The sequence below is a fragment of the Erinaceus europaeus genome, chromosome 17 (genome assembly GCF_950295315.1).
Source record: "Erinaceus europaeus chromosome 17, mEriEur2.1, whole genome shotgun sequence".
Taxonomy (NCBI): Eukaryota; Metazoa; Chordata; class Mammalia; order Eulipotyphla; family Erinaceidae; genus Erinaceus; species Erinaceus europaeus.
The window spans coordinates 234,663-250,763 of NC_080178.1; the positions used below are offsets into that span (position 1 = coordinate 234,663).

General features: G+C 66.5%; 2 protein-coding genes and 2 long non-coding RNA genes across 8 annotated transcripts; 1 reads left to right on the top strand and 3 right to left on the bottom strand.

The window, feature by feature from the left end:
• The first annotated feature begins 336 nt into the window (after positions 1-336).
• On the top strand, positions 337-12,754 carry PTDSS2 (phosphatidylserine synthase 2). 4 transcript variants are annotated; one of them, XM_060175885.1, is made up of 12 exons: positions 341-624; positions 2,238-2,339; positions 5,349-5,431; positions 9,000-9,067; positions 10,671-10,805; positions 10,926-10,976; positions 11,141-11,254; positions 11,355-11,473; positions 11,555-11,669; positions 11,813-11,922; positions 12,007-12,192; positions 12,268-12,754. In XM_060175885.1, the coding sequence occupies exons 1-12, from the start codon at positions 482-484 to the stop codon at positions 12,422-12,424; spliced, it is 1,383 nt and encodes a 460-aa protein (XP_060031868.1). In that variant the 5' UTR covers positions 341-481; the 3' UTR covers positions 12,425-12,754. The 4 variants fall into 4 exon arrangements, with proteins under 4 accessions (XP_060031867.1, XP_060031868.1, XP_060031869.1 ...); XM_060175883.1 differs by having other exon boundaries at positions 343-624; positions 11,777-11,922; XM_060175884.1 differs by lacking the exon at positions 11,813-11,922 and having other exon boundaries at positions 337-624; positions 11,355-11,477.
• LOC132533816 (uncharacterized) lies at positions 7,222-7,569 on the bottom strand. Its single transcript, XR_009545551.1, has 3 exons — positions 7,557-7,569; positions 7,393-7,490; positions 7,222-7,295 (listed from the first exon to the last, which is right to left on the bottom strand). It is a non-coding gene; the product is annotated as an uncharacterized LOC132533816 (long non-coding RNA).
• LOC132533813 (uncharacterized) lies at positions 7,596-8,032 on the bottom strand. Its single transcript, XR_009545548.1, has 3 exons — positions 7,912-8,032; positions 7,786-7,815; positions 7,596-7,688 (listed from the first exon to the last, which is right to left on the bottom strand). It is a non-coding gene; the product is annotated as an uncharacterized LOC132533813 (long non-coding RNA).
• Positions 12,755-13,082: 328 nt separating the features above from the next.
• RNH1 (ribonuclease/angiogenin inhibitor 1) lies at positions 13,083-16,101 on the bottom strand. Of its 2 annotated transcripts, none has more exons than XM_016194058.2 (10): positions 15,987-16,101; positions 15,305-15,410; positions 14,881-15,051; positions 14,600-14,770; positions 14,354-14,524; positions 14,100-14,270; positions 13,841-14,014; positions 13,573-13,743; positions 13,329-13,499; positions 13,083-13,250 (listed from the first exon to the last, which is right to left on the bottom strand). In XM_016194058.2, exons 2-10 carry the CDS (start codon positions 15,400-15,402, stop codon positions 13,163-13,165), a joined length of 1,386 nt encoding a protein of 461 aa, XP_016049544.1. In that variant the 5' UTR covers positions 15,403-15,410; positions 15,987-16,101; the 3' UTR covers positions 13,083-13,162. The 2 variants fall into 2 exon arrangements, with proteins under 2 accessions (XP_016049544.1, XP_007536626.2); XM_007536564.3 differs by lacking the exon at positions 15,987-16,101 and adding an exon at positions 15,700-15,980.

The window sequence follows — 16,101 nt, forward strand, 5'->3', positions numbered from 1 at the left end:
GTTTGCGAGCGTGAACGAAACATCTTTTCTTTATTATTTATTTTGTCCCCGGAGCTTCTCAGGGAGCTGGGTCAGGGAGGCCGAGGGTCCCGAGGGGAACCCGATGACCGGGTCCCAGCCGCTCCCAGGAGCCACCCGCCATCCGCGCCTGCGGGCTCCTGTTGCCTAGCAACCCGGCTCCGTCGCCTAGCGACCGGCCGGCGGCCTCCTCCCAGCCAGCCCCGCTCGGCCCGGAAGCGCCCAGCACACCCCGCGGCGGACTACAAGCCCCATGGTGCCCCGCGCGCCCTCCTCGCCGCCGCCCAGCACACCCCGCGGCGGACTACAAGCCCCATGGTGCCCCGCGCGCCCTCCTCGCCGCCGCCGCCCTCCGGAGACCCCGCCGCGCGCCCCCTTCCCGGCGCGCCCCGCGCGTCCCGTGACCCCGTGCGCGGGGTCGGCTCGGGGTCGACGCGGGGGTCAGGCGGGCGGCTCGGGAGCCATGCGGAGGGGCGAGCGCAGGGCCGTCGGGGGGTCGCGGCCGGGGTCCCCCGAGCCCGCACGCTGGGCCGCGCCCCGGGAGCCGCTGGGCCGCCGCAGCACCGAGTCCGAGGTCTACGACGACGGCACCAACACCTTCTTCTGGTGGGTGCGGGCCGGGGCCGGGGCGCGGCAGGCTGAGGGGACGGGGTCGCCGGGGGCGGGGGTGAGGGGACGGGGTCGCCGGGGGCGGGGAGGCTGAGGGGACGGGGGCGCCGGGGGCGGGGGAGGCTGAGGGACGGGGTCGCCGGGGGCGGGGGAGGCTGAGGGGACGGGGGCGCCGGGGGCGGGGGAGGCTGAGGGGACGGGGGCGCCGGGGGCGGGGGAGGCTGAGGGGACGGGGGCGCCGGGGGCGGGGGAGGCTGAGGGGACGGGGTCGCCGGGGGCGGGGAGGCTGAGGGGACGGGGTCGCCGGGGGCGGGGGAGGCTGAGGGGACGGGGTCGCCGGGGGCGGGGGTGAGGGGACGGGGGCGCCGGGGGCGGGGCTGAGGGGACGGGGGCGCCGGGGGCGGGGGAGGCTGAGGGGACGGGGGGCGCCGGGGGCGGGGGAGGCTGAGGGGACGGGGTCGCCGGGGGCGGGGGTGAGGGGACGGGGTCGCCGGGGGCGGGGGAGGCTGAGGGGACGGGGGCGGGGGTGAGGGGACGGGGTCGCCGGGGGCGGGGAGGCTGAGGGGACGGGGTCATCGGGGGCGGGGGAGGCTGAGGGACGGGGTCGCCGGGGGCGGGGGAGGCTGAGGGACGGGGTCGCCGGGGGCGGGGGAGGCTGAGGGGACGGGGGCGCCGGGGGCGGGGGAGGCTGAGGGGACGGGGTCGCCGGGGGCGGGGGTGAGGGGACGGGGTCGCCGGGGGCGGGGAGGCTGAGGGGACGGGGTCACCGGGGGCGGGGGAGGCTGAGGGACGGGGTCGCCGGGGGCGGGGGAGGCTGAGGGGACGGGGGCGCCGGGGGCGGGGGAGGCTGAGGGGACGGGGTCGCCGGGGGCGGGGGTGAGGGGACGGGGTCGCCGGGGGCGGGGAGGCTGAGGGGACGGGGTCACCGGGGGCGGGGGAGGCTGAGGGACGGGGTCGCCGGGGGCGGGGGAGGCTGAGGGGACGGGGGCGCCGGGGGCGGGGGAGGCTGAGGGGACGGGGGCGCTGGGGGCGCGGCAGGCTGAGGGGACGGGGTCGCCGGGGGAGGCTGAGGGAAGGGGGTCGCTGGGGGTTGAGGGGACAGGGTCACCGGGGGAGGCTGAGAGGACGGGGCTCCTGAAGGGACGGGAGTGGAGATGAGGGCGTGAGGCTGAGGGCCGGGGTCGCCTGAGGGCGGGGCTGCGGTCACCTCAAGGCCGCCCCGACGGCTCTGGTGGGGTCCGCAGAGCGCGCCCGCCCGCCGGGTCGAGACCCCGGAGCCCTCCTGGCAACGGGCCGGGGTGAGGTGAGCAGGTGGCCCCGGGGAGCACGACTCCTGGTGGCGCCGCCCGCATCCCCGCGCCGCGCCGCGTCCCCAGAGGCGGCCGTCCTTCCCGGCCTCGGCTCCCCGCTCGGCCGCCGCCTCCTCGCCCCGACCGCTGGGCACCGTGCCCGGGCGAGAGCCGGCGGCTGTGGGCTTTGGCCCTGCCCGCACACCAGGGCCGCTGAGCCTCCTGCGCCTGGGCGGGCGGCCGGGTGTGTCTGGGCAGCTGGGGACCCGGGGCCGCGGCTGAGCGTCCTGTCCTGTCCTGTCCTGTCCGTGTCCGCCGCAGGCGCGCCCACACGCTCACGGTGCTCTTCATCCTCACCTGCGTGCTGGGCTACGTGACTCTGCTGGAGGAGACGCCGCAAGACACGGCCTACAACACTAAGAGGTGAGTGGGGCCTGCGGAGCCTCGGGGCCCTGGGTTGGGGGAGGGACCGTAGCTGAGTCTCGCGTCCCTTCCAGAGATGGACGAGCCTGCCGGCCAGCGCTCTGCTCATCCTATGTGCTGCCAGTCAGACCCGCCGCTTCCTTTCCTGCCCCGGGAGCCCCTTGTGGTCCTCTGGTCCTGGGACCCGGTGGGGGGACCGTGGGAGAGGAAGCCTGGTATTGGTGGGGACCTCGGCCAGCTGTGGTCATGGGGGGTGGACAGGAGCTTTTCATTTTCTGAGGCCCCAGCACAGCGAGCTGCCCCCCCCCCCCTTGCAGCACAGCCCTGCCTGGAGAGCATGGGCTTCTGCCTCACCTCAGCCCCCAGCCCAGACCTGGCTGCCACCAGCCCTGCTCTAGGCTTTACGCCTTCTCTAGAGCCTCTGTGGATCTCTGTCTGTGGATTCTCAGGCCTCTGCCTGCTGGGCCCAGTTCCCTCAGCCACAGAGGCCAGGCAGCGCATCCTGGCATGGACCCACCTTAGAGCGTGTGGGGGTGGGGTGAGGGGGCATTCTAGGACTTGGCTTTTTCTGTGGTTTTGTCATTGGCTGCTGCTGGGGAGGGCCTAAGACCCCTGGGAAACACTGACAAAATTGAGGTCTAAAACCACTGGCAAAAAAATGAGCCTGGTCATACCTCTGAAGTGGGTATCTTGTCACCAGGCGAGGGTGGCCCACATGGCCTGGGGTGCCTCAGGGTGTCTGTGTCAGGGTGGCTTTGATCTCCTGTCACCTTGGGGCCAGCAGCTCATACTCCAGAGGTGGAAGGCTGACTGACCGAGGGACCCCACACTACCTTGTAGCTATGTGAATGGGGACACTGGAAACATCACGATGGTGGCCTATCCTTTGGCCTATGCGTTTGGGCGGGGGGCGGGGTCAGTGGCTGTGCTGCATCCCCGGGACCTTTAATGCCGCTGCCTCAGTCCATAGTCCTCAGGTGCACCTGCATCCCCCAGAGGGTCCAGAAGTTTCAGATGGGGGTTAGACACATGGACAGACTTTGTGCTGCCATATCACATGCTGCCACCTGCTCAGAGTGGCCACAGGCTGCCCCACAACCACAGTGCCAGGAGACCTGGAGGGACCACAGGCTGCCCTACCACTACAGTGCCAGGAGACATGGAGGGACCACAGGCTGCCCTACCACTACAGTGCCAGGAGACATGGAGGGACCACAGGCTGCCCTACCACTACAGTGCCAGGAGACCTGGAGGGACCACAGGCTGCCCCACAACCACAGTGCCAGGAAACCTGGAGGGACCACAGGCTACCCTACCACTACAGTGCCAGGAGACCTGGTGGGACCATAGGCTGCCCCACAACCACAGTGCCAGGAGACATGGAGGGACCACAGGCTGCCCCACAACCACAGTGCCAGGAGACATGGAGGGACCACAGGCTACCCTACCACTACAGTGCCAGGAGACCTGGTGGGACCACAGGCTGCCCTACCACTACAGTGCCAGGAGACCTGGTGGGACCATAGGCTGCCCTACCACTACAGTGCCAGGAGACATGGAGGGACCACAGGCTGCCCTACCACTACAGTGCCAGGAGACATGGAGGGACCACAGGCTACCCTACCATTACAGTGCCAGGAGACCTGGTGGGACCACAGGCTGCCCTACCACTACAGTGCCAGGAGACATGGAGGGACCACAGGCTACCCTACCACTACAGTGCCAGGAGACATGGAGGGACCACAGGTTGCCCCACAACCATGGTGCCAGGAGACCTGGAGGGACCACATTGAGGGACCACAGGCTGCCCTACCACTACGGTGCCAGGAGACATGGAGGGACCACAGGCTGCCCTACCACTACAGTGCCAGGAGACATGGAGGGACCACAGGCTGCCCCACAACCACAGTGCCAGGAGACCTGGAGGGACCACATGCTGCCCTATGACCTCAGCACTGGGCCACCCAGAGTGACCGCAGGCTTCTCTATGATCCCAGCACCACGGGACCCAGAGTGGCCACAGTGACACAAGGCTGTTGTGGGAACTCTCCCTTACCACCAGTGGAAGAACATGGCTGAAAAAGGATATGACTGGGTGGGTGTGCTGTGCTGGAAACTGGGTGCTGATCTCATCCCCAGGGCCTCTGCGAGCCCTTGAGCAGCCCTACAGCTCCATCCTGGACCCAGGTGTCGCTCCTCACAAAACACATGCTCTCAAATGACCCAGTACTCCTTCAGCTGTCAGTCCAGGTGCATCAGAAACTCAGGTCCCCAGAACTCAAGTCACAGTGAGATATCTCTCCAGGAGGTGGGCAGACTGCAGGGCGCTGCCTGGTGACGAGCCCTGAGTTGTGAAGTGTGTACGTGCCAGAAGCCAGTCAGAAAGGCAGCATGAAGACCAGCTCTTGACGTACCCAAATAGCCCATGTTCCAGGGCCTGGGGTGAGGGTGGGATGCAGGATGCTACTGGTCCAATGCTTTGTGGCAGGTGGGGGGCATTCTGTGTCATCACACACCTCAGATCACAGCCTGAGGACAGGCAGTGTCTGCAAAGTGCAGTCACTGGGAGCTCAAGATGCAGGAGGGCAGCAGAGGGACGTGGAAACCAGGAGGCACAACCTCACCCTGAGGGGATAGCTCAGTGGGACAAAGGTGTCCCTGGCCATGGCCCACATACCCTGTGGCCACACAACCAGCGAGGGCAGGGCCAGTGCTCTCTGCTCTGACCTCTTTGGGCTAGTGGGGATTCCCTCAGCTTCCTTCAGCCTGCTTTGCATGGATATGGTTTGGGGTTGCTGAGGTGTGGCTGCCTGGCCCACACTTGTGTCAGCCCTGGGTGCTTTGCATGGTGGCACCGTGTGTCCAGTGTCCATGTGGCGTGGCATGCTGCAGGGATTAAAGTGGCCCTACCTTGTGGCCCCCCAGCCCCAGTGCCTTGGGTCCCCAGTCCCGCCTGCTCTGCTCACGGTCACAGGCTGACACTCAGGGCTGTTTGTTCTTTGTTTGCAGAGGTATTGTGGCCAGTATTTTGGTTTTCTTATGTTTTGGAGTCACACAAGCTAAAGACGGGCCATTTTCCAGACCTCATCCAGGTAACGTGCCATTTCTCCCCATCAGTCAGGCTCCTATCCTGAGCCGCCCGTGAGTGTCCTGGGCAGTGGTCAGCGCCCCCTGGCTGCACCATCAGTTGAGGGCCCTCCCCTGGCCCCTAGCACTCTGCACTGGGGTCTCCTGCCCCCCACCCCAAGCTTAGACAGTTTCATCATGTTCTTCCCCTGCCCTTCTGAGTGCTCTCCCAAACCTACCTGCTCCACCTGCTTCCCCCCCCTCAGCCTGAGTCTTTGGGGCTCAGGCCAGAGGTCCCAGAGCTGGTCGTACCCCAGGCCAGAGAGTGGTGTGCTCCTTTAGAGTTTCAGTAGGAGGTGGGATCACTGTGGGTGGTGGGAATCAGCAGAACATCTAAAAAATTACATGGAAACAAGCAGCCCTGTTGATACCCAAGAGCCTGTCCATTTACACTTGGCTGTCTGTCCTGTTCATACATACTTGCCACCTGGCTTCAGGGCTGCAGTGGCCGCATGTGCCGGCCCAGCTCACTGTCCATGCATGTGTGTGGAATGACTTCCCCAGGAGCCCTGGGCAGAGTGACTTTCCCTTGACTGTGTCTGGGCATATAACTGACGCCCTGGGTGCGGTGGCCTTGGGACAAGTGGCCAGCCCAGGCATGGGAGGAGCGCAGGGCTGTCCCAGAGTAGCTGTGAACCCACATTCAGTCACAGCCTGGCTGGTCCAGGCCTGCCTCATGGGTTTGGATGCCTCACCTGAGTAAAGGGTGTGGGGGGGTGGTGGTCCTGTTTCCAAACCACTAGCCCCAGCACAAGCCGGGCTCCCAGTCATCGGGAAATATGGACAGAAGTGAGGAAAGTTGGGTGCTGGTGGCTGGCCACACTTCTGTCCTGGCACAAAGGATCCCATAATGTGGATCCCAGGATAACAGATCTCCACCATGGATCCCAGGATAGCAATCGCCACACAGCAGATCCCAGCATGGCAGACTCCCATGGCACAGCCAGGCACAGTCAGTCACTGGTGAGCTGGCATTCTGGAAAGACAGGTGTAGGATGCAGCCAACGGCCTAATCTGAACATCAGTCAGTTCTGTGCTTTAGGAGACTCCGATTCTGTCTAGGAGCCCCAACTGCTGACATGACACAACTTCTGCCATGGTACCTCCCCTGTGGTCAGGCATTCATCTTGCTCTGGGCCTCTCCTGGAGCAAGCGTGCACTGCTCTGAGCCACACTGGAGGCAGCGTCCACCCTGCTCTGAGCCTCTCCTGGAGCAAGCGTGCACTGTTCTGAGACACACTGGAAGCAGCGTCCACCGTGCTCTGGGCCTCTCCTGGAGCAAGTGTGCACTGTTCTGAGCCACACTGGAGGCAGCGTCCACCCCGCTCTGGGCCTCTCCTGGGGCCAACATCCACTCTGCTCTGAGCCTCTCCTGGAGCAAGTGTGCACTGTTCTGAGCCACACTGGAGGCAGCATCCACCCTGCTCTGAGCCTCTCCTGGAACAAGTGTGCACTGTTCTGAGACACACTGGAGGCAGCGTCCATCCTGCTCTGAGCCTCTATTGGAGCAAGCGTGCACTGTTCTGAGACACACTGGAGGCAGCGTCCACCCTGCTCTGAGCCTCTCCTGGAGCAAGTGTGCACTGTTCTGAGCCACACTGGAGGCAGCGTCCACCCCGCTCTGGGCCTCTCCTGGGGCCAACATCCACTCTGCTCTGAGCCTCTCCTGGAGCAGGTGTGCACTGTTCTGAGACACACTGGAGGCAGCGTCCACCCCGCTCTGGGCCTCTCCTGGGGCCAACATCCACTCTGCTCTGAGCCTCTCCTGGAGCAAGTGTGCACTGTTCTGAGCCACACTGGAGGCAGCATCCACCCTGCTCTGAGCCTCTCCTGGAACAAGTGTGCACTGTTCTGAGACACACTGGAGGCAGCGTCCATCCTGCTCTGAGCCTCTATTGGAGCAAGCGTGCACTGTTCTGAGACACACTGGAGGCAGCGTCCACCCTGCTCTGAGCCTCTCCTGGAGCAAGTGTGCACTGTTCTGAGCCACACTGGAGGCAGCATCCACCCTGCTCTGAGCCTCTCCTGGGGCCAACATCCACCCTGCTCTGAGCCTCTCCTGGAGCAAGCGTGCACTGTTCTGAGCCACACTGGAGGCAGCGTCCACCCCGCTCTGGGCCTCTCCTGGGGCCAACATCCACTCTGCTCTGAGCCTCTCCTGGAGCAGGTGTGCACTGCTCTGAGACACACTGGAGGCAGCGTCCACCGTGCTCTGAGCCTCTCCTGGAGCAAGTGTGTACTGTTCTGAGCCACACTGGAGGCAGCATCCACCCTGCTCTGAGCCTCTCCTGGAGCAAGCGTGCACTGTTCTGAGACACACTGGAGGCAGCGTCCACCCTGCTCTGAGCCTCTCCTGGAACAAGTGTGCACTGTTCTGAGCCACACTGGCAGCAGCATCCACCCTGCTCTGAGCCTCTCCTGGAGCAAGCGTGCACTGTTCTGAGACACACTGGAGGCAGCATCCACTCTGCTCTGGCCTGTGGGGCCAGTGTCCACCCTGCCTTGAGCTGCAGTGAGGATAGGGAGCCTGTGGTGCAGCTGGAGACCCCTCTGGCCCTGAAGGGGGCTGCTGGGGGAGCCGCCTCTTGGAAAAGGCTATAGTTTCAGACGCCAGTGGAGAAATGTCCTTCACGGGAGACTGGCCTTTCCAGGTTCTTTGTGGGCCAGCAGCAAGCTGTTCCCATGCTGGGGCATGTCAGACCTGAAGTTAGGGGTACAGGGAAGGGAGGGAAATCTGGGGAGACTCGGCAGCACCCATTAGGCAGCTGAGCTTGGGGTCCCCGAGGTGCCAGCCACCAGGCTGTGCCAGGTGGACTCCCAGTCTTCCCTAGAGGCCATGACAGTAGGTATGTCCCCTCAGCTGTGGAACTGGTGCCCTGCTGGTTCCGTGGGACAGACGTTTCAGTGGGTCTGCCCCACGCCATGCTGCAGTCAGTTAAAGCAGAGGCTTCCCAGAACAAGGGTGGGTGTTGATCTCCCAGTGCCCCGGGCAGGCCACCGCCTGCCTTCAGAGACTTAACAGGGTTTGAAGCATGATGTGGGTGTGGTCTGGCACCTCCTGCTGTCATCCTGTGGCCTCTGAGTGACACTTGAGCACATGCCAAAGGGCCCAGCCCCCACCCAAGTGTCCTGCTGTCAGCTGCACTGCTGACTGGGCAGTCGTGGTGTCTTGAGAGAAATGTGTGGGAGTTGAGTACAGCTCCCTCAAACTTTGCGTGTCCCTCCAGTCCACAGTGTGAATGATGCAAGGCCTCTGTCCCTGTGGACAGATGGAAGGAGAGGACAAGAGGAGCAACTGGCTGTGGGGCAGCTCTGGGTGTGTGTGTGTGTGTGTGTGTACACAGGGAGAGCCTTGGGTTCAGACCTTGGCACCATGGGTGTCAACTGGAGGTGAGGGACCAACTGCTGGGGTCCCTCACCTCCCCCCAAACAAAGTCGAGTGTAGGGTGGTGTGCTGGGCACAGCCAAAAGGACCTGGGTCCTGCCCTGTGTGCCACTCCCGGGCCTGGGCCAACCCTCTGCCCTGTCTTGCAGCCTACTGGAGGTTCTGGCTGTGTGTGAGCGTGGTGTACGAGTTATTTCTCATCTTCATCCTCTTCCAGGTGAGCAGGTGGGCCCAGGTGAGGGGATGCCACGGGTGTCTGGGTCAGCTCTCTCGGCCCCCGCCAGCACACAGGCGTCAGTGGTCTGCTTGATCCTCGGGCAGGCGCGCACCGTGTTTCAGGCCTTGTGTTTAACCTCCAGGCGGCCAAGCGGGTGCCTCAGCTCGTGAAGCTGCTGTCTGGGTTCTGAGTAGCCTGATGGCTCCTTTTTCAAGGCTCCTATTTTATGAGCTACTGAGAGAGACCCATGCAGCACAGTGCTATTGGGGGTTGAACCTGGGCCTCAGGTTGTGGGCCTGGCTCCTGGTTGCAGATGGCCTCCTGGGAAGTCCCCTGTGGGAGGGTTTCCTCCAGTCGTTGCTCTTCTCTGTCCATGTACTGCAATTTTGATGTGGTATCTAAGATTACCGTATCTTTCAGTGCCAGCACTATGAGTCCACTGCTCCCCCTTGTATCTTGTCTGATAGGACAGAAAGAAATTGAGAGAAACACCTGCAGACCTGCCTCACTGCTCGTAAAGTTTTCCCCCTGCAGGTGGGGAGCAGGGGCTTGAACCCAGGTCCTTGAGCATACTGGTGTGTGCACTCAACTAGGTGTACCACTACCGGTACTAATGATGTCCCTTATTTTATTGCCACCAGGCTTATCAATGGGGCTCCATGCCGGCACTACAAATCCACCCCCTCCTGGTGGCTGCTTTTTTTTTTTTTAATTAGAACAGAGAGAATTTGAGGGCAGAGATAAGCCAAACACCTGCAGACCTGCTTCACCACTCATCAAGCTTCCCCCTTGCAGGTGAGGAGCAGGGGCTTTTGAAGCCAGGTCCTTGTGGACTACAATGTGTGCGCTTAACCTGGTGCGCCCTCTTAATACTTAGTTTCCCTTTTGTTGCCCTTGTTTTTCATTGTTGTAGTTATTTTTATTGTTATTGATGTCATCATTGTTAGATAGGACAGAAAGAAATGGAGAGAGGGGGAGAGAAAGACAGACACCTGCAGACCTGCTTCACTGCTTGTGAAGCGACTCCCCTGCAGGTGGGGAGCCAGGGGCTCGAACCAGGATCCTTACGCCGGTCCTTGTGCTTTGCGCCACATGTGCTTAGCCCGCTACACTACCGCCTGACTCTTTAAGACCCCTTTAAATGATAAACCAAGCCAGCATCTACTCTTGCATTAGGTGGTCCCTGGCCTGGTACCTGTGCCGCCCACTGTGAGGCTGTCCAAACGCCCAGACCTCCTCACCGCTGCACACTGTCCACAGAGCCTGCAGGCCCTCGGGGAGTCACGGCAGGTGTGGCTGTGCACAAGGCTGCCCTGTTCCCTGCAGGGCCTGCACAGCACCCGGCCAGGGCCCTGGCTGCCACCCCACCCCAGGCTCAGATGGTCTGAATGCTGGCCCTTCTGTCTACTCATCTGTCGGTCCACCCCCCACCCCCACCCCCACCCCCGGCCATCTCTGGGGATCACCCTGCTGTGGCTCGTGCTGGGTGTGGTCACATGGGGCTCCTAGTTCCCTCTGCGGCTGCCGTGCTGTCCTGTGGCTGGTCACGTGGGAACACCTGGGGACAAGGGCCTCTGACCCTGCTGACCAGCTGCCCCTGCAGACTGTGCAAGATGGCCGGCAGTTCCTGAAATATGTTGACCCCAAGCTGGGGGTCCCACTGCCTGAGAGGGACTATGGGGGCAACTGCCTTCTCTACGACCCAGACAACGAGACTGACCCCTTCCACAACATCTGGGTGAGGACTCTGGGCTCCTGGGGAGGGAGGCCTGCCGGACTCACTCCCTCACACCCACACCCTGCGGGCAGGGAGGGGTGGGGACAGGTAGGTGGGTGCGAGTCTGAGCTGTCACTGCAGGACAAGATGGACGGCTTCGTGCCTGCACACTTCATTGGCTGGTACCTGAAGGTGAGGGCTGAATGTGGGGGCGGTCCGGGGTCCTGAGGCAGTCCCTTGGGGCGTGTCCAACCTGCATCGTGCCCTCCTGCTGCTGCCCCGCAGTTGCCTGTGTGTCCGTCTGTCCGTCCCCCCCACCCTGGGCCCCACGGCCCGTCCCAGCATCCTCTCCGCAGACGCTGATGATCCGGGACTGGTGGATGTGCTCCATCATCAGCGTCATGTTCGAGTTCCTGGAATACAGCCTGGAGCACCAGCTGCCCAACTTCAGCGAGTGCTGGTGGGACCACGTAGGTGTCCTGGCCATGTGCCCCCGGGGTGGGGTGTAGGGTAGGGACAGGGACCCGGCCGGCGCCCACCACTCGCATCCCCACCCCACCCCCACCGCAGTGGATCATGGACGTGCTGGTCTGCAACGGGCTGGGCATCTACTGTGGGATGCAGACGCTCGAGTGGCTGTCCCTGAAGACCTACAAGTGGCAGGGCCTCTGGAACATCCCCACCTACAAGTGGGTGCGCGGCCCCCTCGGCCCGGGGTGGGCGGGCCCGGCCTGAACCTGCGGCGCCCCCACGACCCCGCCTGTCCCCAGGGGCAAGATGAAGCGCATCGCCTTCCAGTTCACACCCTACAGCTGGGTGCGCTTCGAGTGGAAGCCCGCCTCCAGCCTGCGCCGCTGGCTCGCCGTGTGCGGCATCATCCTGGTGGTGAGCAGCGCCCCGGCCCTCCTGCCCTGCGTCTCCCCCGCCCTCCTGCCCTCCTGCCCTGCGTCTCCCCCGCCCGCCTCACCCCGCCCCGCCCCACCCCGCGGCAGTTCTTGCTGGCGGAGCTCAACACCTTCTACCTGAAGTTCGTGCTGTGGCTGCCCCCCGAGCACTGGCTGGTGCTGCTGCGCCTCGTCTTCTTCGTCAACGTGGGCGGCGTGGCCATGCGGGAGATCTACGACTTCCTGGATGACCCGTAGGGCAGGGGGGCCGGGGGCCGGGGTGTGGGGGGGCGTCAGGCAGGGCGGCCCTGGCAGCCCCCTGCTCCCTCGACCTGCAGGAAACTGCACAAGAAGCTGGGCCAGCAGGCCTGGCTGGTGGCGGCCATCACGGCCACGGAGCTGCTCATCGTGGTCAAGTACGACCCGCACACGCTCACGCTGTCGCTGCCTTTCTACATCTCCCAGTGCTGGACGCTCGGCTCTGTGCTGGCGCTCACCTGGACAGCCTGGCGATTCTTCCTGCGGTGAGCGGAACCCCCGACTCCTGGCCCCGTCGCCCCGCCCCTGGCACCCCAGCCCCTGACACCCTCTCCCCACAGGGACATCACGCTGCGTTACAAGGAGACCCGGCGACAGAAGCAGCGGAGCCGGGGAGACGAGGGCGGGGTGGGCAACGGCGAGGGGCACCTGTCCGGCCCGGAGGGGTCTCTGGGGCCCGAGGCCTCCGAGGGTGAGGGTGTGCCGGCTCCTCACTGAGCGCAGCCCCCGCCCGAGGGAGCCCCGCCAGTCCACCAAGGTCTCCTCCCAGCCAGCTGAGGTGGCCGGTTTAGGAGTGTGCCCCCACCACCCTCAGGCCTGGCCCTGAAGGGGAGGTGCCGTGGCCACCCCCAGGGCCCAGGGCATTCATGCCGGGCAGCCCGAGAGAGGAGTCTAGGGCCCCCCAGACAGCTGGGAGAGGTGGGGCCAAGCTGTCAGCTGTCTCCCCACCCGAGAGCAAAGAACAAATCACACGCATTGGACCAGTGACCAGTGTGCTGCCACTCCACTCGGCCACAGAGGCAACAAATAAAGCCGTGGTTGAGCCCAGCCAGCGCTTCCTTTCTGGCACAGCCTCTGTGTGTGTGGGGGGGAGGGGAGCACAGCACCCCTGCAGTAGGCCGCACACGTGCTGCAGTCCCCCAGGTCACCTCCAGGGCTATACTGGGTCAAACTGGACGAGACCGGCCCCAACATGAAGCCCCACACACCACAGGCATCCCCCACCCTCTGCCTCTAACACGAGGGGGCATCCATAGGTCCCAGCTGAGGGCCTTGGGCAAGTGGGTGGCTGGAGCAACTTCCAGCCCAACCCTGGGGGGTGGGACTCCAGTGGACCCTGGACCGAGCCCTCAAAAAAACCCGCAGAGCCACGCCGTCCAGAAAGCACTTTAATGCCGGCCAGCGCCCAGGGTAGGCCTAAGGCAGGGGCTGCCCGTGGCGGGCGGCCCGGCACCCTCAGTAGACGATCTTCAGGCTGGGGCGCCTCTGCTCCAGGGCCTGCAGCTGCTGCTCCACGGCCTCCGTCCAGTAGATGTCGTAAAGGCTGCGTGCGGAGGGGCTGCCGGTGAGCACCCGCCCACCCCCTCCGGGGCGCCCGTCCCCCCGCCGGCCGGACACTCACACAAGCTGCTCCAGGGGGCACTCGGGCCGCTCCAGGCAGCCCAGCAGCAGCAACACGCCCGCGTCGCCCAGGCCGTTGTTGCTCAGGTCCAGCTCTCGCAGGCTGCGGGTATCCCGCAGGAGGGAGGCCAGGCTCTCGCAGCCACTGTCGGTCACCTCGCAGTCGCCCAGCCTGTGCGGGGGGGAGCGGGCGTGGGAGCCGGGCCGTGTAGGGGCCTGCCGACCGCCCCCCCCACTCTGCTCACCACAGCACCCGCAGCGTGGCCCCTGGCTGCCCCAGGGCCTCGCACAGCTCCCGCACGCCCGTGTCCCCCAGTCGGTTGCCGCTGAGCTGCAGCTCCTGGAGCTTCTGTGTCCGCGTCAGCACCGAGGCCCAGGCTGGACAGCTGGCTGCCGTCAGGCCGCACGACTTGACCCTGTGGCAGAGGGGCGCTGGGAAGATTCTCTGCGCGCGGGAGCCCACGGGGTCCGCGCCGCCTCGGCCCCCCACCCCACGGGGCCTGTGCCTCTCACCACAGCGTCTCCAGCTGGCAGCCGCCGCCCAGCAGGGTCTCGCACAGCAGCCCGCAGCCCGCATCGCCCAGCTCCTCATTGCCGGCCAGGCTCAGCTCCCGCAGGGTCTCCTTGGCGCCCAGCACGCGGCACAGCTCCCGGCAGCCCTCGGCGCCCAGGCCGCACTCCCAGAGCCTGCGGGGCGGGGCGGGGCGGCTCGGTCAGCGCGGGTCAGCACAGACGGGGTCGCGGGCTCCCCACCCTGGGGCCGGCCGCTCACCACAGAGTCCGCAGTCTGGAGCCGGGGCTCAGCAGCCCGGGGCACAGGGCGGCCACGCCCGCGTCGCCCAGCGCGTTGCTGCCCAGGTCCAGCTCCCGCAGCGACGGCTTGGCGCTCAGCAGGCCGCTCAGCTCCGAGCAGGCCTCCGGGCCCAGTCCGCAGCTGTCCAGCCTGGGGGGCGGGCGCAGTGCTGGGGGTCCGCAGGACGAGGACACCCCCGGCCCCCACCCGCGACCACGGCCCCGCCCGCCTACTTGAGAGTCTCCAGCGCGCTGGGCCCGGCGGCCAGGCTCCGCACCAGCTCCCGCATGCCCGCGTCGCCCAGCTCGTTGTTGCTCAGCACCAGCTCCTTGACGTCGGGCTTGTCCCGCAGCACCGCCGCCAGGGCCCCACAGCCGGCCGCCGTCAGCCCGCAGTACTCCAGCCTGCGGGAAGCCGCTGAGGCCCGGCCCGCACGCCCCACCCCCACCCGCACCCCGCTCCCCCGCCCGGGGACTCACTGCAGCCGCTCCAGGTGGCACTGGGGGGCTCGCAGCCCCTCACACAGCAGCCGCAGCCCCGCGTCGCCCAGCGGGTTGTCGTTCAGATGCAGCTCCCGGAGGGTGGGCACCGCACACAGCGCCCCCGGCAGCACCCCGCAGCCAGCCTCCGTCAGCGCGCAGTTCTGCAAGCTGGGCACACGCACGAGGCGCTGGGAGGCGAGGCGGCGGCACGCGGACACGCACGTGCATGCGGGGGCTCGGGGCGGGCTCGGGACACACGGACGCGCGGACGGGCGCACCTGAGCTTCCGGATCCGGCAGGTGGGCGTCTGCAGCGCCTGCAGCACCAGGTGCACCCCCGGGTCGCCCAGCTCGTTGGCGCGCAGGCTGAGCTCCGTCAGGGAGGCGTTGGCGCGCAGGGCGCGGCTCATGTCCCGGCAGCGGCCCTCCGTCAGCCCGCAGTCGTCCAGCCTGGGGAGGGGCCGGGCCGGGGCGGTCACGCGGGGGGACGGACGGACGGACGCGGGGAGACGGACGGACGGGCGCGGGGACACGGACGGACGGACGTGGGGAGACGGATGGACGGACGCGGGGAGACGGACAGACGCGGGGAGATGGACGGACGGACGCGGGGAGACGGACGGACGGGCGCGGGGACACGGATGGACGGACGCGGGGAGACGGACACAGGGAGACAGACGCGGGACCCCGACCCCCGGCTCACCTGACCACCTCGGACTGGCGGATGAGCGGCAGCAGCTCGGTCCAGCGGGCGTCGCTCAGCTCCTCGCACTGGATGTCCAGGCTCGCGGCGGCGGCCATGCTGCGGCCTGCGGGGCGGGGCGGGGCGGGGGCGGGGTCAGGCGAGGGGCGGGGTCGGGGCAGGTCCGTGGGCGGGGTCAGGGGCAGGTCTGGGGGCGGGGTCAGGGGTCCGGGGGCGGGGTCAGGGGCGGGTCGAGGCCGCGGGAGGGGCCCAGCGGCGGCAGGGGCGGCCCTGGCGGCGTCCACCCGGAAGCGGCGCGGCCACTGGACCCGAGTCAGAATGGGGGGGGCCGCCGCGGCCAGGCCCGGGTCCGAGGCTCCGGGAGACCCCAGGCGGAGGGCCCGGGGTGCGGTCACCTGCGCGGGTCCGAGCGGGGGTCCCCGCGAGCCCCCTCGAGACCGCCGCCGCCCAGCACGCGCAGCCCAGTCTGCGCATGGCCGGGCGGGTCACAGGTCGAGGGTCACGGGTCACGCGGGCAGCGAAGCCGCTGACACGGAGCACCCCGAAAGTCAGCGCAGGTCGCGCCCGCCGGTCTGTCTGCGAGAGGCCGAGACCCGGGCCCCAGAGCCCCGAGCGCCACCGGACGCGACCAGACGGCGACCCCGACCCCGACCCCGACCCCGACCCCGACCCCGCAGCTCACCTGGCAGCGCCGTCCAAAGACTGCGCTTCCTCCGGGGGCGTGGCCTTGCTTGGGCTACACACTGCGCGTGCGCCGGAGGGGGGGCGGGGTTTTGTTTGGGCTACACTGCGCGTGC

Bases quoted from the DNA above. Each gene is read 5' to 3' on its own strand.
- RNH1 (XM_007536564.3), bottom strand. From the start codon at position 15,778: ATGCGCAGACTGGGCTGCGCGTGCTGGGCGGCGGCGGTCTCGAGGGGG. The intron at 14,771-14,880 runs GTGCGCCCGTCC...GCGTGTGCCCAG, and splicing joins TGCCGGATCCGGAAGCTCAG to CTTGCAGAACTGCGCGCTGA. The intron at 13,251-13,328 runs GTGAGTGTCCGG...CTCCGCACGCAG, and splicing joins TGCCCCCTGGAGCAGCTTGT to CCTTTACGACATCTACTGGA.
- PTDSS2 (XM_060175883.1), top strand. From the start codon at position 482: ATGCGGAGGGGCGAGCGCAGGGCCGTCGGGGGGTCGCGGCCGGGGTCC. The intron at 625-2,237 runs GTGGGTGCGGGC...TGTCCGCCGCAG, and splicing joins GGCACCAACACCTTCTTCTG to GCGCGCCCACACGCTCACGG. The intron at 10,806-10,925 runs GTGAGGACTCTG...CTGTCACTGCAG, and splicing joins ACCCCTTCCACAACATCTGG to GACAAGATGGACGGCTTCGT.